This window comes from Aquarana catesbeiana, linkage group LG01 (assembly GCF_042186555.1).
Source record: "Aquarana catesbeiana isolate 2022-GZ linkage group LG01, ASM4218655v1, whole genome shotgun sequence".
Lineage (NCBI taxonomy): Eukaryota > Metazoa > Chordata > Amphibia > Anura > Ranidae > Aquarana > Aquarana catesbeiana.
In genome coordinates this window covers 125795469-125815635 of record NC_133324.1, presented here as the reverse complement: position 1 = coordinate 125815635, position 20167 = coordinate 125795469, and the positions used below count along the sequence as shown (strand labels likewise).

Below are 20167 nucleotides of genomic sequence, written 5' to 3'. Positions count from 1 at the left end.
CCCTGCCTGCAATTAGATGATTGAAGTGAACTCAGCTCATTTATTATACTGAGCTTAGTGAACATTCTCCTCTCCTTTAGTAAATGAACCCTAATGTGTTGCAATCAGACACAAGGTTTGCAAGAATAACAACTTACCAAGGTCTCTTCAACAAACCTGGAGCTACAAGTTCTAGACTTTGACTGACAAGGCTTGCTGATGATTTTAGTTCTACAGTATCTAGAGATACACTTGTTTTCTAGAATGTACTTTAGGGACAGTTGCTACCCTTTATAAGACAAGTAGTGTTGAACTTACCAGTAGATAATGGATACATAATGTCAACAAGATTTCTAACTCTGCTTTCTCTACAATAGTGAAAAAAATAGGGATTTGCAGTCATTTATGACAGCCAATAAGAAACCTGAAATATAAGCCTGACTACACCAGACAGTTGATAGCTGAGTTCTAACTAGTTGCTATGGTTTGCAAAACATCCTTGATGCTTGTACTATAAATTAAATAAGCTCCTATTGAACTTACATTAATAAGGCAAAGATGAATGTGCAGACTGCAGTTAACCCAATCAGTTTGTATTATTCATACAAATAAAAAAAAATAAAAAAAAGATTGGCTGCTGTGAATGTATGTGCACATCATCAGACATTTTTGCAATGTTTGGTAATATAACCAGAAATGTGCAAAAACTGTCTGGTACAATACTTTCTATAACTAAAAACCTTAATTTAACTGTTTGAGCATTTCAATTATCCAAGGAAAGGCAATATGCTTTCAATTAAATCTAAATCACAGTCATAAGTTAACATCAGATGGCAGCATAAACAGTTCGTCTCTGATTGGTTACTAAGGGTAACAGCGCAGCCTTGTCCTGTGTGATTAAATATTCCCCTATCTGTTAGCATGTTATAATAAATTTCACCTCCAAAATTTCTCCTTTTAAATCTCAGTGACTGTGATTTGTCTTTCATTATGACTCAGTGAATTGCATTGCATTACACAAGACAACATGGTTTGCACTGCAAGGCAAAGTTTATTAGCAATAAACTTGCAAGTTGTATGATCACCAGCAAATATTGCAATTTAATACTGTACATTCAGGCCAGAATTACATGTCTACATACAATACTCACTGTTCTAGAGTTTTCCTTTTTTTTAAGACAATCTTATTTCATTTAAATAGACAGTTGAGTTTATGCATAGGATGATTTATTCTCATAATAATGCAACTGAGATGAGTGGTGGGTTTTGCAGTGGATACAAGGGGATATCTACAATACCCATCACTCCCTCCAAATGCAACTAAGGGGGGAAGAGGAAAAAAAAGTTGTTACATAATGGCATCCCTGTGCCAGTACAATGGTCTTTAAGCCACCTGGTTTAGTTAACATGAAATAACAACAAGCAACAGTTCATCAGCCTCTTGGTCTGTGCAAATATGTTTCAAAAGACAATTTCAAAATTATCCGACTGCCATGTAGTGGCTATGAAAAAATATTGAATATATATATATATATACAGTCTATAGAAATTCACATTGAAATAATGGCAGCCATTAAACCTAGGTTTGACATAGTTCAACATGTATGCATTTTGTTAATCTGGGTCCATCAAAAAAATAAAGAAAGAAATTAAAAAAATTTAAAAAAATGGGCAAACTCGATGGACTACTCAGTCTTTTTCTGCCGTTACTTTTCTATGTTTCACCCCCCCCCCCCCCTTTCCTTGGTTGCTCAAGGCTTTCAAGGGAACAAGCATTAAAGTACGGGCTATTGTAATGGGCACAAGGCAGGCAAGAGCAAACAGGATCGTCTTCACTGTCTACAGTATTTGCACTTGATGATTTTCTTAAAAGCACTTTGGAAATCTTTATTAAAATAAGCATAAATAATAGGGTTCAGGAGAGAGTTTGAGTAGCCTAGCCAGTTGATGACATCGAACAGCAAGTGTGGCATATGGCAGGATTCACAGAATGGCAAAACCAGGGCAACAATAAAGAATGGCAACCAGCAAAAAATGAAAGTGCCCATAATGATACCTAGCGTTTTAACCGTTTTCCTCTCCCTGGCCAGTGCCACTTTCCTCTTGGATTCAGTGCTCTTGTCATTCTTCTTCTCGAAGCAGGTAGGAGATAGGTTGTCACTGGAATGGTTTGGCAGCGTAAGGTGGTTCTTAGAGTTGGCATAATTATGGATCTCAATGACCTCCAGGGCAGCCCCATCTTCATTGTGCCTGACTGCCCCATTGACACAGGCGTTGTTGGGTTTGGGCTCCACACTCCTCTTCCAGTTCTTGCTGGGCTCCCCATTGCTTTTCCTCTGGATGGTTGCTGGGGAGATGGACAGAGAAGTGTCGGCCACTTTCTTCTCAGTTTTCTTAACAGTTTTACGAATCCTGAACCTGGCTGCTTTAAATATCTTACCATATAATATCAACATTAGAATTAACGGGATATAAAAAGCCCCAAAGGTGGAGTAGATGGTGTAACCTGGGTCTTCACTGATTTTACAAGCATCAGGGTCAGCCCTGTCTTCGGGTGTCCTCCAACCCAACATGGGTGGAATGGATATTGAGAAGCCCACTATCCAGGTTATGCTAATGAGAATGGCAGCTCTCCTAGGAGTCCGCTTGTTCACATAGTCTATGGGGTCTGTGATCGCCCAGTATCTGTCCAAAGCTATAGCACACAAATGGAGAATGGAAGAGGTGCAACACAAAACGTCTAAAGAAATAAAGATATCACAGGTTACCTGGCCCAGAGTCCACTTGTTGAGAACTTGGTTGTGAGCCGCCATGGGTAACACCAAGACTGAGACCATCAAGTCGGTGACCGCCAAGGAACCTATAAGATAGTTGGCCACCGTCTGTAGAGTCCTTTCCAGGGCTATGGCTGCGACCACACAGGCATTGCCAAAAATCGCACAGAGGATCAGTGTGCCCAAGAAGAAAGAGGTGATGATTTGGTAGCTGAGAGCTACCTCTTCGAACTTGGTGCCATTCCCCTTCTCTGAAGAATAGTCTGAAGAGGTAGTGTTATTAAATGCATCCATCCCAAAGAAGCCAAAAGGTAAAGGTAATAGAAGAGGAGGGGGAGAGTGGGGGGATGGGAAGCTGGGATCAGGTCGTCCTGTGCCTTGCCCACTTGGGGATGAATGGACGCCTAGGCTCCAGATCCGGACTTCTTTAAATCAGGCATAGTTTCAGAGGTGATGGGTACCACTCCAGTCTGCGCTTCTTGCTTCTGCGAATCATTGGCGACTGATGAAGTGTAGAATTCCACAGAGTGCAGGAAAAAAAGAGAGGACGTCAGCGCTGATGGTGTGAGCAGAGCACTAGGACATGGAAAAAAAAAGAGTCTGTCTACCAGATGAAATCCATCTTCTCCCCCCCACACCTTGATCCTCCTGCCCTCTTTAGATGACTTGGACAGCAATGAAAGGCGAGGCAGCCACTAACTTGCCACTCAGTGAACTGCAACTATGCTTGCTGTGGGAGTCTATCCTCCTTGCTGAGCTGGGATTGTATTGTAGTTCCTTTCATAGGGAGAGCAGGCGGAGCTTTATAGATTGGCACTGCTGTCTTCCCTCTGCCCATAAGATCGCTCTCTCTACAAGCTTGGAGATCCTCAGCTGGTCCCCCCAGATTCCCTTACATACCTATCCATAGAAGGAAACTTCCCCCTCATACCAATGCAATGTGCTGCCTTTTCCTTATCAACCCCTTCCCTGCTGAAGGTTGCAAAACTTTGCAGAAAAATGTCTCTCTTTACAAGCTTGCAAATCCACAGCTGGTCCCCCAGTACTTGTTGGCTCCCTGACATTGCTATCCACAGAAGGAAACTTCGTCCATCTTACCAATGCAATGTGCTACCTTTTCCTTATTAACCCCGTCCCTGCTGAAGATTGCAAAACTTTGCAGAAAAATGTCTCTCTGTACAAGTCTGCACATCTACAGCTGGTCCCCACCGCACTACTTGTTGACTCCCTTACATACCTACCCATAGAAGAAAACGTCCTCCTCTTACCAATGCAATGTGCTGCCTGTTCCTTATTAACCCTTCCATGTCGAAGATTGTAGAACATTGCAGAAAAATGTCTCTCTGTACAAGCTTGCAAATCCACAGCTGATCCCCCCACTACTTGTTGGCTCCCTTTAATACCTATCCATAAAAGGAAACTTCCCCCTCCACCAATGCAATGTGCTGCCTTTTCCTTATCAACCCCTTTCATGCTCAAGATTGCAAAACTTGGCAGACAATTGTCTCTCTGTACAAGCTTGCAGATCCACAGCTGGTCCCCCCAGTACTTGTTGACTCCCTGACATACCTACCTATAGAAGGAAACTTTCCCCTCTCACCAATGCAATATGCTGCCTGTTCTTTATTAACCCCTTCCATACTGAAGATCCACAGCTGCCCCCCCCCCCCCACACACACACACACACACTACTTTTTGGCTCCCTGACATACCTACTCATATCAGACTTCCCCCATCTCACCAATGCAATGTGCTGCCTGTTCCTTATTAACCCCATTCCGTGCTGAAGATTGCAAAACTTTGCAGGAAAATGTCTCTCTGTACAAGCTTGCAGATCCACAGCTGCCCCCCCCCCCCCAGTAATTGTTGGCTCCCTGGCATACCTACCTATAGAAGGAAACGTCCCCCTCTTACCAATGTAATGTGCTGCCTGTTCCTTATTAACCCCTTCCGTGCTGAAGATTACAGAAAAATGTTTCTCTGTTGCAAACAAATATATTTCTGCCTAAGTGCAGATTTGACACGTTCTGATGTCTCTAGCTCAGCCTCATACAGTTATTATTAGACAGAGCATAGATGTAGAACAGCTGGAATGAAAGTTGGTGCTGGCTCCAGTTTCAGGACCCTGGACAGCAGCACAGAGTGGAAGGTGGTTTGGCGCCATCTACAGGCCAGTCTGGTAAAATAAGGTCAGCGGAGGCTGACACGCACACACGCACTCTGCACACTAGATTATGCAAGATCCGAGGGTTCCATAACATTATTTACCCGGATTAGACCAAGGATTAGATATGATGTGCTATCCACCGTACTGTGTTTTCATGTTGCAGTTATTCCAAGCTTGTGTTTGTTAGGGAATCGCTAAAATTCTAGTGCACTGCAATTTTCTACTTCTATGGTGGGGTCAGATTTAAATTGTCATGGAATGTTTTCATACAGAAAGAATGTTATTGCCTGTTTTTATGCAGATATAAAGAAAAATGCCTCGTACACATGATAAGAATATCGGACAAATGATCGTCTTTTTCATGCATGCTAGCCTCATATCGAAAACCACGAGGACACTAAAGTCGTATTGTAATGTATTGTGTCATTTGCAAGCATGCGTGGTTTTGGTCACACAATTTTTTTCATACAAATACCATAATAATTACACAAAAATCATTTGTTCTGTTATTGTACGCAAAAAATTTCCATACGTCCCTTCTGATATTTTCATATGAACTGCAGTGGCGGCCCGTCCATGGAGGGCACACGGGTGCCACCTCCCCTATCCAATGCGTCCGGCCCCCTGATCTACATATCAGGGCACTGGACTATGGATTCCAAAGGGGACGGGGGGGGGTTGAAGCACCTGATTAGAGCCAGAGGCTATAATAGGCTTCAAAAAAGGGTGGTCTCGGAGCACAGAGCATTGCACTCCGAGCCCACACAGTTGTGTGATGATAGAAAATACATTTTCGCTATTTTCATACTAAAGTTCCTCCCTGCCAATCAGGAGGCAGGTTGTCAAACCTGTTTCTCGATTGGCAAAAGCGTCAAGTGATCCTATTGGATGCCTAGCACTTTGGTGGAAGAGGAGACACACAGGGAAGAAGCATGAGGAGCGGACATTGGAGCCGCTGCTGCCAGCACTCCAGGAGAGGAGAGGACACCACAGCCCTGCCACACGAGTGGGTAAGTGCCAGACCACCCGCGGGGGGGTGCTGTCAGAGCTGAGCCATGCCACACCACCGGGGGGGGGGGCATTGCTGTCAGAGCTGAGCCACGCTGCCGGGCGGGGTCTTGTTTGTTTGCCGCTCCCCCCCAAAAAAGAACTGTCATGATCGGCTCTCGAAAACTGTGTACTAATCAGTTTATCAGAAGATCACTCCTAGGAATGCACTAATACCAGTTTTTTAAGGGCACTTGTTCGTCAGGGTATCACTCTGCTGATCCCCGATGAGCAGGCACATGACAGGTCCTGTCCGCTCACTGTGCAGAACAGACATGGGCACAGTCCAGCTCTCTTCTATGGAGAAATCTGATTGAAACAGATCACCTGTCCATTTCAATCTGATCTGATCCGCCAGACCGATGGAAAATGGGACCACCATCTGACTGTTTTTGACGGACAGGATCGGATTGGGTTGGCAGGGGGTCTGCTGCTCCATAGAGGGCAATGCAGTGTCTGATGAGGTGTGCCTGAAAAACTGACAGGCAGACCTGATTGGACAGCCCATGTAAAAGAACCCTAAAACAGAGTACGAGTACCGATACTTTTTCTCAAGCACTCGGCAATATCAATTACTAATACCTCTTTTTAGTGTCATGTCTTTATAGAGCTTGTTCACACCATACATGCATGAAAACTCATGAGAAAATAGCATAGATTTCACTTTCAGTGACATCAGTTTCATTTTCAGATCAGTTTTGGATCAGTTTTCATGTGCATTTCGGTGCGTTTTTACAGCCTGTTTGCAGTGCAATTTGAAAAAGAGTCATGTGCGATTTCAGTCCGGTTCAGGTGCGATTTCTAATCTCATATGCTACAATTCGCATTGGAATCGCACCTGAACCGCTCCCAAAATTGCACTGCAAACTGGCCTGGAAGATAGTGGTTTTAGTATCAAAGCATTTGCACGAGTACATGTACTTGTGCCAATGCTTAGTATCGGCACCCATACCAATATCGGTATTGATGCAAACCTAATCGCTCCAAAAGTGGTATTTTTCATCCAATTTTCTCATGATGTGTACTAGGCATTAGTCCTGGTTCACACTGATGCATATCTTATGTGGATCAGATGAGATCCAAAAGACAAAGATTTGCATGTCATCTGAAAATACATTGTTTTCTACGAAGGATGTTCACATCTATGCGGTGTGGATTTTGATCCAGTTAAAAAAAGGGTCCTGTGCGAGTTTGGAGCGATGTGTTCCAAACTCGCACAGCATACAGTATAGATAGCAGCATTCTGAGATACCTGTTTACATAGGATACGATTCATAGGCAGTTTTGCATAGAAGTGTCTAGAAGACAGATTTGCGTAGAAGTGGATGGAAGCTAGTTTAGTAGAGAAGAGGATGGACGGCATTTCTAGCATATGAAGGCAGATTGAAAATCACAGCAGTACTAAATTTGCATTGAATGACAGGATATTCACAGTTGTATACCTGATTTATATCTGAGTCGCACCTGAACCGCTGAACAACTACCTTTGACAACCGCACTAAAAACTGACATGAAAATTGCAACGCATAAATGTGAACCCAGGCTAAAAGGGGAATTCCAGGTATGGATACTTTTACATAGCTTGGACCAGTACAACTATGCATACAACCCACTGGGGTTGATTTACTAAAACTGGAGAGTGCAAAATCTGGTGCATCTCTGCATAGAAACCTTCTAGGTTTTTTTTGTTAAAGCTTAAATGAACAACTGAAGTTAGAAGCTGATTGGTTACCATGCACAGATGCACCAGATTTCGCCCTCTCCAGTTTTAGTAAATCAAGCTGTATTAAACCCATTAAGAGGCCGTCACCACAATAATTACAATAGACAATCAACTGAGTAAGAAAAATCAAAGGATGTTCAAGGAAGGCCTCTCACTATATCAGGTTCACCAAAAAAAAAAAAAAAAACACACATAATCTAAAATATACATGTCTTTATTACAAAAAGGTTAAAAATTGGTACTTATCATGGGGAATCTAGTTCCACCACATAATACATAAAAACAATAAGGCAACCATCATACAAGTTACAGACTATCCTACACATTTCGCAGTCATCAGCGCTTCGGCAGGGCTTCAGGATCTTTTTCATCTGATCAGGTCTCTTATAAGCTTGTCGTGTCAGCTAGGCTATAGGAAGGCAAGGCAAGTAGTTGTGGGACAAAGGAGATATTCAGCTGGATGGAATAGACCAAAAGAGGAACTGAGGCAATTGGTCACCTGACTGTGTGTCATCCACCGGAGAGCTCCATATATAAGGAAGGTGGTTGTATACATAGGAGAAGATTCTCACAACATCCACAACCCTGCCTGATGGTGTATGTAGTAGAACATCAAAGTAAGTGAAAAATGTCCAGTTGCTACAGTCTATCTCGAAGATACCTCATCAACAAGGAACAACCAAAGCCAGCCATATTCATATGTCCCTCGCCCTCCGAGTAACCCACAAAAAAAAAAAAAAGTATTAGCTGGAGTTTGGCTTTAATTTGTTAGTGTATTTAAATGTGCTAGTACGGCCAATGCTCCCCTCCCCCAGAACTGACAATGCTGCTGTCGAAAGGTGCCTCTGTGTACCTTCATACAGAGTGGAGGCAGTCTAATACAGGAGGTGTGTTACTGGCCAGATCACCGGGTGAAAACAGAAGGAAAAAAGCCCAATGCAGCTAGCACATCTAAAGATTGGTAAACTGCTATATATTTTTGGTTTGGGTTTTAATACAACTTTAACCTTTTTTGAGACACAAATCTCCTTAAAGAATCAGATGACAGCTGCTATGGACTCCCTCCCCAGAAAGAATCATATAAATACAACTTTAGATGCAGTAAATATTTGTACTTTATTTTATTGAAATGTGATTGTTTCATATATATATATATATATATATATATATATATATATATATGACATACACTAAGTTTAAATGAAAATGAAATAATCTTAACCAAACCTGACTTTGGTAACGGCCACACATTACAAAAATGAAATACAATCATATTATGCAAATTAAAAAAAAAAAACGATTTTATTGTGCTCAATTACTACTACTACTACTACTAGAAAATGAGAACTAGTACTTGCTATTATGGAGTAGCACAAGATGGCAGTTGTGCAGAGAACGATGATAAAAATTTAAATGGGAAACACGGGCCAACAACCAGTTAAGACTCACTTAGCAGGTGGCGCTATAAGCAATGGCAGGGTGTGTTTCCTTTCATCTCTTTAAATGGGAAACCATTGATTGAGACAGTGAAGAAGGCTGTATAATAAATATAAATGTTATTTTTTATCTGACTTCCACGGACCCCCTGTAACACAATCATGGACCACTGCTACAATGACTGCCATTTGCTTCTGGGTCCCCTGCGAAGTGGCTGCCCTGCGGCAGAGATGGCTTTGCATTTACTCAATTAATACAAAACATTCTCTGATTGGACATGGTGGAGAGTGTGACATCACCACCCCACCTCTCCACCTCATCCAATCAGAAAACATTTTGTACTCATTGGAAAAAAAATGTAAATTCGTCTCTGAAATGCACCCATGCTGAGCAGCTGACCTCCTGTGTTCACAATACAGTAGGGCAGCCTCTTAGTATAGGACCCAGAAGCTAGTGGAGGTCACTGTATTAGGGGTGCCTACTACAGTGATTTTAGTGATTTCCAGCTTCTAGAGAGATCCCACAGGTATGGTTTATGCATAGTTACATTGGTCCAAATAAGTCCAATGAAACTATCTTAAAAATATCAATACCTGGAATATTTCTTTAAAAATGAAAAGTAAAATTCCTTCATTACAGGCTGTACTCACATTGCATGACATATCTGCTCATTTATGTCTAGGAGGACCAGGAAAAGCGGGTTTTACTTGCCTGATCCTCAGCGCTGCTAGACTGGGCCCTGTAGCCTTCTCTTTCCCCCCCCCCCCCCCCACCCATGGTATAAGGTCCCCTGATCTAAAGAGTGATGAAGGTACAATAGCTCTTCATTAGATATGAGGGTGCCAATGGACAGTCCACTGCTGGAGCATGGGGGAGCACCGTCTGCCAGGGTAGCAGGGATCATGTAAGTGAAACTGGTTGTACCATCCCCCTAGACTAACGAAGCAGTTAACTCTTGCAGTGCAGAGGTAGCCCTACTGCAAGGAAGGACTTTTACTTTTCTAGAGTTGGGCTTTAACTGGGCCTCTTTTTTAGATGTGTTGTTTACAAATTAAAAACAGTTTTTTTTTGCTAGAAAATTACTTAGAACCCCCAAACATTATACATTTTTTCTTCTAACACTCTAGAGAAAAAAAAAATGTCGGTCATTGCAATACTTTCTGTCACACAGTATTTCCACAGCGGTCTTACAAGCACACTTTTTTTTTTAAATACACTTTTTTAAATTAAAAAAATAAGACAACAGTAAAGTTAGCCCAGTTTTTTTTTTTTGTATTGTGAAAGATAATGTTACACCGAGTAAACATGTCACACGTCAAAATTGCGCCCGCTTGTGGAATGGCGACAAACTTTTACCCTTAAAAATCTCCATAGGCGACGTTTAAAAAATTCTACAGATTGCATGTTTTGAGTTACAGAGGAGGTCTAGGGCTAGAATTACTGCTCTCGCTCTACCAATTGCGGCGATACCTCACATGTGTAGTTTGAACATCGTTTCCATATGCGGGAGCTACTCACGTATGTGTTCTCTACTGCACGTGAGCTCGGCGGGACGGGGCGCGTTTAAACATTTTTTTTTCTTATTTGTTTTACCTTTTATTTTTACACTATTAAAAAAAAAAAAATTGTGTCACTTTTATTACTATTATGTAAACATCCCTTGTAATAGAAAAAAGCATGACAGGACCTCTTAAATATGAGATCTGGGGTGAAAAAGACCTCAGATCTCATATTTATACTAAAATGCAACAAAAAAAAAATTGTCATTAAAAAAATTATTTAAAAAAAATGGCCCTTTAAGAGCTTTGGACGGAAGTGACGTTTTGACCTTGCTTCCGCCCTGCAGTGTCATGGAGACGGGTGGGGGCCATTTTCCCCTCTCTCATCTCCATGCACAGCCACGGGAAGGATCCGATTGCCTCCGCCGCTGCCGACAGCTCTGGTAAGCGGCAGAGGGCACCGGATCGCGGCGGGAGGGGGGCCCTCTCCCGCCGCCGATAAAAGTGATCTTGCGGACCACTTTTATCTTGTAGCCAACTGCCGGCCGAACACGGGGATACTGGGGTTATGGCAGCTAGCTGCTGCCATAACAACGATATCCATCCTCAAAGTGAGGACGTGTATCGGCGTTCGGCGGTGGGTAAGTGGTTAAGAATGCAGCAGTTCACTAATTTGGCTTATTTTGCTTATAAGTCACTGTCAAGACTCTAGAGCAGTCTTTGTCAACATTTTTCATATGGAGGAACACTTGAAATAATGCTCAGGTCTTAGGAACCCCCTGTATTACTTGTTATATCTACAACTTACAGTATAGAAATGCAAAGAGTGAGCTGAATTATAATAATAAATGAAACTATAAGGAATGCAGCTTACTTAGCTTTATACAATTATATGATTTTCAGCATTGATAATGCAACTAATGACCAGAAAATAAAAACAGACAGTGAAAAGTGTAGTGTTCCCTCATTTGTGGTCAGTGGAGAAATGCCCCCTTATATTGATGGTCAGTGATGTGCCCCACTTACACTAGTGGTCAATGGAGAAGAGCTCCATTACACTGGTGGTGAGTGGAGAAGGGCCCCATTACATTGGTGGCTAGTGGGATAAGAACCCCCTGGTGGCCATTGGGAGAAGGAGTGGTCAGTGGGGAAGGGGCTCCAATTAATTTATGGTCAGTGCAAAGAACGCTCCTTACATTGGTGGTCACTGATGTGCCCCTTTACACTGGTGGACAGTGAAGAAGAGCCCCATAACACTGGTGGTCAGTGAAGAAGGGCCCAATTACACTGGTGGTCAGAAGAGAAGAGCTCCATTACAGTGATGGTAAGTGGGAAGAATGCCTTCTTTACTATAGCCTCATACACACGATAGGACTTTGTACAAACTTTCCCTTGGATTTTTGTACAAAGGGTGTTGGCCATAAGTTTGTATTGCATACACACGGCAGAACTTTTTCAGCCAACTTTCACCAAATCACTTGGTTTTTCAGCTCTTTACCACCACCCTTTGGTCAACTTCTGTATTGTTGTCTGATATTGTGTCAGTCTTGCCGCTTTTATCGATTGACACCTTGCGAGCCGGGTTCACACTGGATCCACACTGGTAGATCCCCGCCAATGCCAGGCACTGTGTTTGGTATGAATCTTGAGGGGGAACTCCACACCAAATTTTAAATAAAAAAACGGCAGGGGTTCCCCTCCAGGGACATACCAGGCCCTTAGGTCTGGTATGGATTTTAAGGGGAACCCTTACGCCGAAAAAAACGGCATGGGGGTCCCCCCAAAATCCATACCAAACCCTTATCTGAGCACGCAGCCCGCCCAGTCAGGAAAGGGGGTGGGGACGAGCGAACGCCCCCCTTCCTGAACCGTACCAGGCTGCATGCCCTCAACATGGGGGGGGTGGGTGCTTTGGGGGAGGGGGGGTGCCCTGCACCCCCCTCCCCCCAAAGAACCTTGTCCCCATGTTGATGAGGACAAGGGCCTCTTCCCGACAACCCTGGCCGTTGGTTGTCGGGGTCTGCGGGTGGGGACTTATCAGAATCCGGGAGCCCCCTTTAATAAGGGGGCACCCAGGTCCTGCCCCCCCACCCTATGTGAATGAGTATGTGGTACATCGTACCCCTACCCATTCACCTAGGAAAAAAAGTGTCAAAAAAAAAACAACACTACACAGGTTTTTATAGTAATTTATTAGACAGCTCCGAGGGTCTTCTTCCGACTTCGGGGGTCTTCTCCTGACTTCGGAAACATTGTAGTTTGTACAAAAGTCCGATGGTTTTGTGTACACATGATCGGACTTTGCTCCAGCTGACTTTTGTTGCCGGAAAGTTTGTGCGTTCGCACAGCCAACAAAAGTCCGATGGAAAAAGTTTGTCCGATGGAGCATACACACGGTCAGATGTTGCTCCAAAACAGCTAATTTTTGCATGTTTGTTTTTAAAAAGTCCGACCATGTGTACAGGCCTTAATACTGGTAAATAGTAAGTCAACCAAAAAGATTCACTGTAAGGCTCCTTTGACATGGGCAGCCAGGGAGCAGTAAAAACAGGTGACTGATCTTTTTTTTTCCGATTCCTGACCGCCCCTCTATAGGAGGACATTGTGCTGCTTGGCAGGGCCAGGACAAGGGGTGGCAGGAGGGGCGGCTGCCCTGGGTGCAATGGTTTATTGCAGGGATGTGGGCACCCTGATCCTCACCCTAAGGGAAGGGGGGGGGGCAAAGTTTGGCATCTTTGCCCTGGGCACTGGATGGCCTTGTCCTCACAATGCTACATGCAGAGTTAGACAGGCAGAACCAGAACATGTAAGTGAATGGGGCTGACCTACAAATGTGACAGGCATCAGGGGGCAACAGCATTGCTTCCTGAATGCCTGTAAACCTCCTTTCACTGTCTACTGAAAAGTGATCCACTTAAGCTGGGTATACACTGACATTATTTTTTTTTCCGTTCAATTAGTGGATTGAACAAAAAAATCCAGATCAGATTCCTGCATGCAGGCAAGTATCGTGGATGCAGGGATCTCCCCCGCTGCCTGCTGTGCTATTGTATTCTGACAGTGTATTCTGACTCCCCCCACCTTAAGAATACACTGATCAGCGTTGCAGCCATTGGCTTCTGTTGAACAGACAGTGCTACATATGGATCGGAATTTGGACGGTTCAGCAGGGATTTTGATATGTGTATATCCAGCTTTAGTGTGGTGGTTACTGGGAGATTTCTGCACTGCCATCACAAATTATATCAATCACCCAAAATGAAGCACTCTTACTATTGGGTAATGGAAACTGCACACAGCCATTACCGAAAAGGTAGAACATTTTACTTTAAGTAATTGATGTACGAATTAACAGAGAAGGGGAATATCAATAGATCAGGCAGGTGCTGTTACAAGACCTCGTTTTTTTTAAAGTTATTTAGTTTAACAGCTTTAAGAATGATTCTTCATGCATCGGTAGGTGTGTGAAAGGCGTTATGGAAAGTATGATGAAAGGTAATTATGATGTAAAAAGAACTCTGGTAATTGAACTGACTTACAGGGTAATATAACACTTATATTTAGTGGATCATTAATTGCACCTGGATACTTGAAGAAAAGTATATGCTGTTAGAATTAAACGTCACTTTTTTATCATCAAGGTTTTAAAGTAGAACTAAAGGCAACACTTTTTTTCATTTAGGAAGAGTTAGGGAGGGTTATAACCCTTATAAGGTATTTTTGCCACCTGTGTCCCATGGGGAGTTCTCCTTTCACTTCCTGTCACATAGCCAAAACAGGAACAGGAAGTGAGGGGAAATCCCTCCAAAGTGGGGAAATCCCTAGATGTCACCAGGCTCACCAAAACTATTGTTCCCATTGGAAGATTTCCCCTCTATTACTGTTTTGGGGACAACAAAAAATTTGGGTTTTTCTTCCACTTTCACTTTTGGTGATAACAGTAAACAGTACAAACAAGGACAAATGCCTTTAGTTTTTAAGCAGTCAGCACTCACAGCTGGTACTATTTCCAGGAAAAGGAAGTTCCACAATTTTACTGCTCTAACAGTAAAGAACATTTCCCTCAATCTAAGGTTGAAAACCTCCTCTCTTCTACCCTTAAAAAATGGCTGTCTTCAAGGACCTTGGAGTAAACAGTTTACAAGAGTCACTGAAGTCACCTTTGATATATTTGTCCACTGTAATCATATCCCTCTTAAAGTGATTGAAAAAGCTGAAGGATTTATACCTTCATGCATTACATGCATGAAGGTAGAAAACCTTCTGTGTCCAGCTACCCAAATACCCCCCATAATACTCACCTGTGCCCCCTCTCGCTTCAGCAATGTGCATGAGATACTTGACCGTCCTGGGACTCCCTTTCCTTATTGGCTGAGACAGCAGTGGGTGTCATTGGCTCCTACTGTTGTCAATCAAATCCAGTTAGCCAATGAGGAGAGAGTGGGGGGCAGGGCCGAGTCTTACGGACACTCCAGTGCCCCCCATAGCAAGTGGCTGGTCAAGGGTGAGGAGCCAAGAGTACCAGTGGAGGGGCCCAGAAAAGGAGAATCAGGGCTGTTCTGTGCAAAACGACTGCCCAGAGCAGATATGTATAACATATTAATTATTATTTTATTTTTTTAAATACGAACCTTCAATGTCACTTTAAGCATCTTTTCTCCAGATTGAATAGGTGTAATCTATGTAATTGATCATCATAGGTGATGTCTTCCATTCCCCTTATTAATTGTGTTGCCCTCTGCCTAAATCTTCCTTGAGGATTGGTGACCCAAACTGAACTACATATTCAAGATGCGGCTGAACCAGTGTTTTTTAAAGGGGTAGAATTATTGATTTATATTTTGAATGTATGCCCTGTTGGCATTTATATTCTCTTAACACTCAGATCCACTGCCAGAGCCCAGAGAAATACCCACTATGAGGGAACATATAACATTCCTCCTAAATTCCTACAATTCAGCATTCTTGTCTAGGGCAATCATCAGGCCGAGTGTTGCATGGGTATTTCGCCTGGTGCTGGTGGTAAACTGGGCCAGCAGGGGATTGTGGGGAATATGAGGTAAGGCAGCTATTTGTAAGCAAGTGCATTTAGCTAGTCTGCCACTATTTGGCTCTGCCCCAAAATAGTATTGTAATAGGGAACTATGTAATTGGGTTTTAAGTCCCTTTTTTAAACAAAGTTTTCCGGGTTATGTTAAGGTGGAGCTAATGCCCATATAAATACCATGAGGGGAGGAGCCTATTGAGATGGGACATGGGTGCCAAACACCCCCACAGCCAAGCAAATGTAGTCAGCTACTGCAAGGGCCCTGCACAGAGCAGAAGGCCAGAGTGAGAGAGTCAGAGGGGCCAGCTGTCGTCACACTGACGCGAAAGATGGTCTGAGTAGACTGGGAGAGTAATGTAAAAGGCTTTTTAGGCCAGCTAAGTGTTCTCTGCCATGAGTACTAATACTCCTGCAGTGACACCCCAAGATTCCATATAAAAAAAAAATATATAATGAAATGTATAACAATCTGCAACAATGCGAATGGGCCAGTACCTAAAGTCGCACAAATCTTCTAAAGAGTGCAATATGTGACCTCATGTATAAATATAAGGGTATACCAATGCTGATGAAAATGCCTGTGTAAATCAGAGTAAATGTGTAGCCCTTATTACAGCAAATCTCCCACACATACATGGAGGTAATGACATTACTGAAAGTGGCAGCAGAGGAGATGTCTACATACACCTTGGAGTAAGACGACAAACAGGATAACCGGACGGATGTCCAAGTTCCCCTTCCAGCAGCATAGTTGCCAACTGTCCCGGATTTTCCGGGACATTCCCGGGACTTAGACTCCATTCCCGAATTTGTGGTGTCCCGGAAAATGTCCCGAGAAATTCGGTTCTTCACGATTTTCGCTGCCGCCGCTAGAGTTCCGCGGCCGGCGGAGACATTGTCTCCGCCGGCCGCCATCTTAAAGAAGTTCAGGAAGACGGCTGGGGGGGCTAGACGGAGCTCCTGCATCGCCGTCCACCCCCCGCCCCGCTCCACCTCGTCCCGCTTACCCCCCGCCCCGCTGCCAGTCTGTTATGGAAAGGGGCGGGGGTTCTAGCCATGCGTCCGGCGGACACACTAGAACACCTCTGAGGTGGGGGGGGCGCACCACTGTGGGAATCTGATGTAAGGGGGGCTCCACTGGGGACACCTGATGTAAGGGGGCTCCACTGGGGACACCTGATGTGAGCGGGGGCTCCGCCGGGGACACCTGATGTGAGGGGGGGCTCCACTGGGGACACCTAATGTGAAGGGGGGCTCCACTGGGGACACCTAATGTGAGAGGGGGGCTCCACTGGGGACACCTGATGTGAGGGGGGGCTCCACTGGGGACACCTGATGTGAGAGGGGGGCTCCACTGGGGACACCTGATGTGAGGGGGGGCTCTGCTGGGGACACCTGATGTGAGGGGGGCTCTGCCGGGGACACCGGATGTGAGGGGGAGCTCCGCTGGGGACACCTGATGTGAGGGGGGGCTCCGCTGGGGACTCCTGATGTGAGGGGGGCTCTGCCGGGGACACCTGATGTGAGGGGGAGCTCCGCTGGGGACACCTGATTTGAGGGGGGGCTCCGCTGGGGACACCTGATGTGAGGGGGAGCTCCGCTGGGGACACCTGATGTGAGGTGGCTTCGCCGGGGACTCTTGATGTGAGGGGAAGCTCCGCTGAGGACACCTGATGTGAGGGGGGGCTCCGCCGGGGACTCCTGGTGTGAGGGGGGCTCCGCCGGGGACTTCTGGTGTGAGGGGGGGCTCCGCCGGGGACTCCTGGTGTGAGGGGGGCTCCGCTGGGGACTCCTGGTGTGAGGGGGGCTCCGCTGGGGACTCCTGGTGTGAGGGGGGCTCTGCTAGGGACATCTGATGTAAGGGGGGCTCCTCTGGGGGCACCTGATGCAAAGATGGACTCTGCTGGGACACCTGATGCAAGGACGGACTCTGCTGGGACACCTGATGCAAGGACGGACTCTGCTGGGACATCTGACGCAAGGACGGACTGCTGGTGGCAGGCGACGTGGCTAGTGACACACTCAGGGATCCCACTGATTCTGCATTATGGTGAGTTAAATGATTTCATTTTATATTACAATATAATAATAGAAATAATGCACTTCAATCATCCTGACACCATAACAACCATGGTGCCGGGATGATTGAAGTGCTAACACCAGGTGCTTGGAGTATCTTTATCTGCTGATTGTTAAACTTTCTAGAATACACATATTTTTATTGTGTAGGATCTGGGGCTGCTGTCCCGTCATTTCCCTCTCCCCCTTTCCCCCTTTCCCCCTCTCCCCCTCTCCCCCTCTACCCCTTTCCCCCTCTCCCCCTTTCCCTCTCCATCCCTCATTCATCTCAGACTCTAACCACAACCCTCTTGAGCCACGCCCATTTAAGCCACGCCCACTATGTCCCGTAAACCACGCCCATTTTTCCACTTGTATATTTTCCTAGGTCACGCCTACAAACGAATGCCCCACCCCCTAATTATTGTATGGCTCCGCCTACAGCCACAAAAGTGTCCCACATTTTTTTTTACAATGTTGGCAACTATGCAGCAGGAACATTCCACTGCTTTGGACCAGACCTACACCGTCATCCATCACATGGCGGTTTAAGCGTTTTTTGACTCACCGCTTCTGGCCTGTGAGTCCACCATTGCTGGTAAGAGTACCTCATCTTGTTTTACTGTTTAAGATCACCACTGTGAAGGCAAATATTCGAATATCATCTTGCCACTCAGAGCTGTATGAGAAGCATATGAGAGATCTGTGAATACTATCATTTGTATCCCTATGAACTCTCCTTCGTCTTAGCAATATGGACTTTTTTTGTTTATGCACCCATTGATTGGTGCTTATAATATTGACATGTAGTGGGCACCTACTTTTAAGTAGGTGACCCTTCTTGTTAACTTTCTATGATAGGTAAATTTAGACAGGCTGATGCTATTACAGCAGGCCTGTTTGGTTGATTTCCATATTTGAGTAACAGGTAGTTTATGTGTTGGTCTCGGCCAATCATTAATTTGCTTGGTAATCCCGGGACTCTCATATAAAAGCGAGGTCACATGGTGTCCGGGGGTCCCGAGTCCAGTCCTGCTCTGAGGAGCGAGAGAGCCATCCTGGCTCCCAGAGGGGAGGTTGGAGGTTTTCCCCTCCGGCGAGCCAACGGAGCTTCACCTTAGCAAGAAGGGTGGAGATCCGGTCCTCATGGAGGAACAGACGACATCTTGCCGCGTGTAGTCGTGGATGTCGGGGAGCGGGCCACAAAGAGGTAGAGAAACTGGGAATCATTGCGGATGAAGTAGCAACAAAACGGAAGGAAACTGGGCGATCGATCGTTTATGAGTGATCACGTGAGTGAAAGCCCAAGGGAAAGGTACTGCCAGAGACTGAGGGTTGTTGGTGCACAAGTCAGTGAGATAGGCAGTAATGGCCTATGACTTTGAGTTCAGCATTGCCCCGGGATTACAGTCAGTCAAGCGGGAGGAGTTATTCAGATTGGCTCTCCTTTAGTGTAATTTGGAAGTACCATGTCGGTGGGAAGTAGTGGTAAAGAGGTAGCGGTGAAGCTGCAAGTACACATGTAGAGATATGGATCGTTCCTTTTAAAGTTATCCAGATGAAGAAGTTATTCAGAGTGACTCTTTATCAACTCATTCTCTATCAAATCTACTTCCACCGTCCCTGATTGAAGAGATCATTTAAAAATGATTTCTTGACTACCCGCAATTGTACCCAGATTTTCTTGTATGAGTCATTGAAAGATGACAATGTAAAAAAAGAGCATCTCAAAGGAAGTACTTCTCCCATCCCAGTTAATGTTGATGAATAAAGCATTAAGAAAAAGCATTAAGGATTGTGACTTTTAAATCTATGGGCTGTGAGGGTTGAGTAGTAAACGTGAATTATGGATATAGCAAATATTAAGCCGCTCCTTCGGGGGTAAGCGCTGCATACACATCCTGTAGTTTTGATGATTCACTTATGTTTATATATTCTTGCATTCAAGTTTGTTAGTCTGTTTTTGTTTATATGTAATTTAACACAATTTTTTGGTTCACACCATCCATGTATGTGTGGGCGATTTGCTGTAATAAGGGCTACACATTTACTCTGATTTACACAGGTATTTTCATCAGCATTGGTATACCCTTATATTTATGCATGAGGTCACATATTGCACTCTTTATAAGATTTGTGCGACTTTAGGTCCTGGCCCAGTCGCATTGTTGCAGATTGGTATACATTTAATTAATTATATTTATTTTTTATATGGAGTCACTTGTTTATTTTCACACATTTAGCGCCACACTTTTACTTTACATTACTGCACAATTTGTCTGATTGTTGTGTTGGCTGCTTCTGACCTTTGGGATTGGTGCGGTAATATTACCTTATTATCTGAATACTTCTGCAGGTCCTAGGAGTAGTGTACAGAATCTTGAGGTGCAGCTGAAGCAGTCCTGTTTCTGAAACAACATGAAAGGAGTCTTGAGC

The 20167-nt window shown here is 44.4% G+C and overlaps 1 protein-coding gene across 1 annotated transcript; it reads right to left on the bottom strand.

Moving 5' to 3' along the window:
• Positions 1-986: 986 nt before the first annotated feature.
• On the bottom strand, positions 987-4404 carry HTR1A (5-hydroxytryptamine receptor 1A). The gene is made up of 2 exons (XM_073623590.1): positions 4022-4404; positions 987-3329 (listed from the first exon to the last, which is right to left on the bottom strand). Exon 2 carries the CDS (start codon positions 3045-3047, stop codon positions 1812-1814), a length of 1236 nt encoding a protein of 411 aa, XP_073479691.1. The 5' UTR covers positions 3048-3329; positions 4022-4404; the 3' UTR covers positions 987-1811.
• Positions 4405-20167: the final 15763 nt, after the last annotated feature.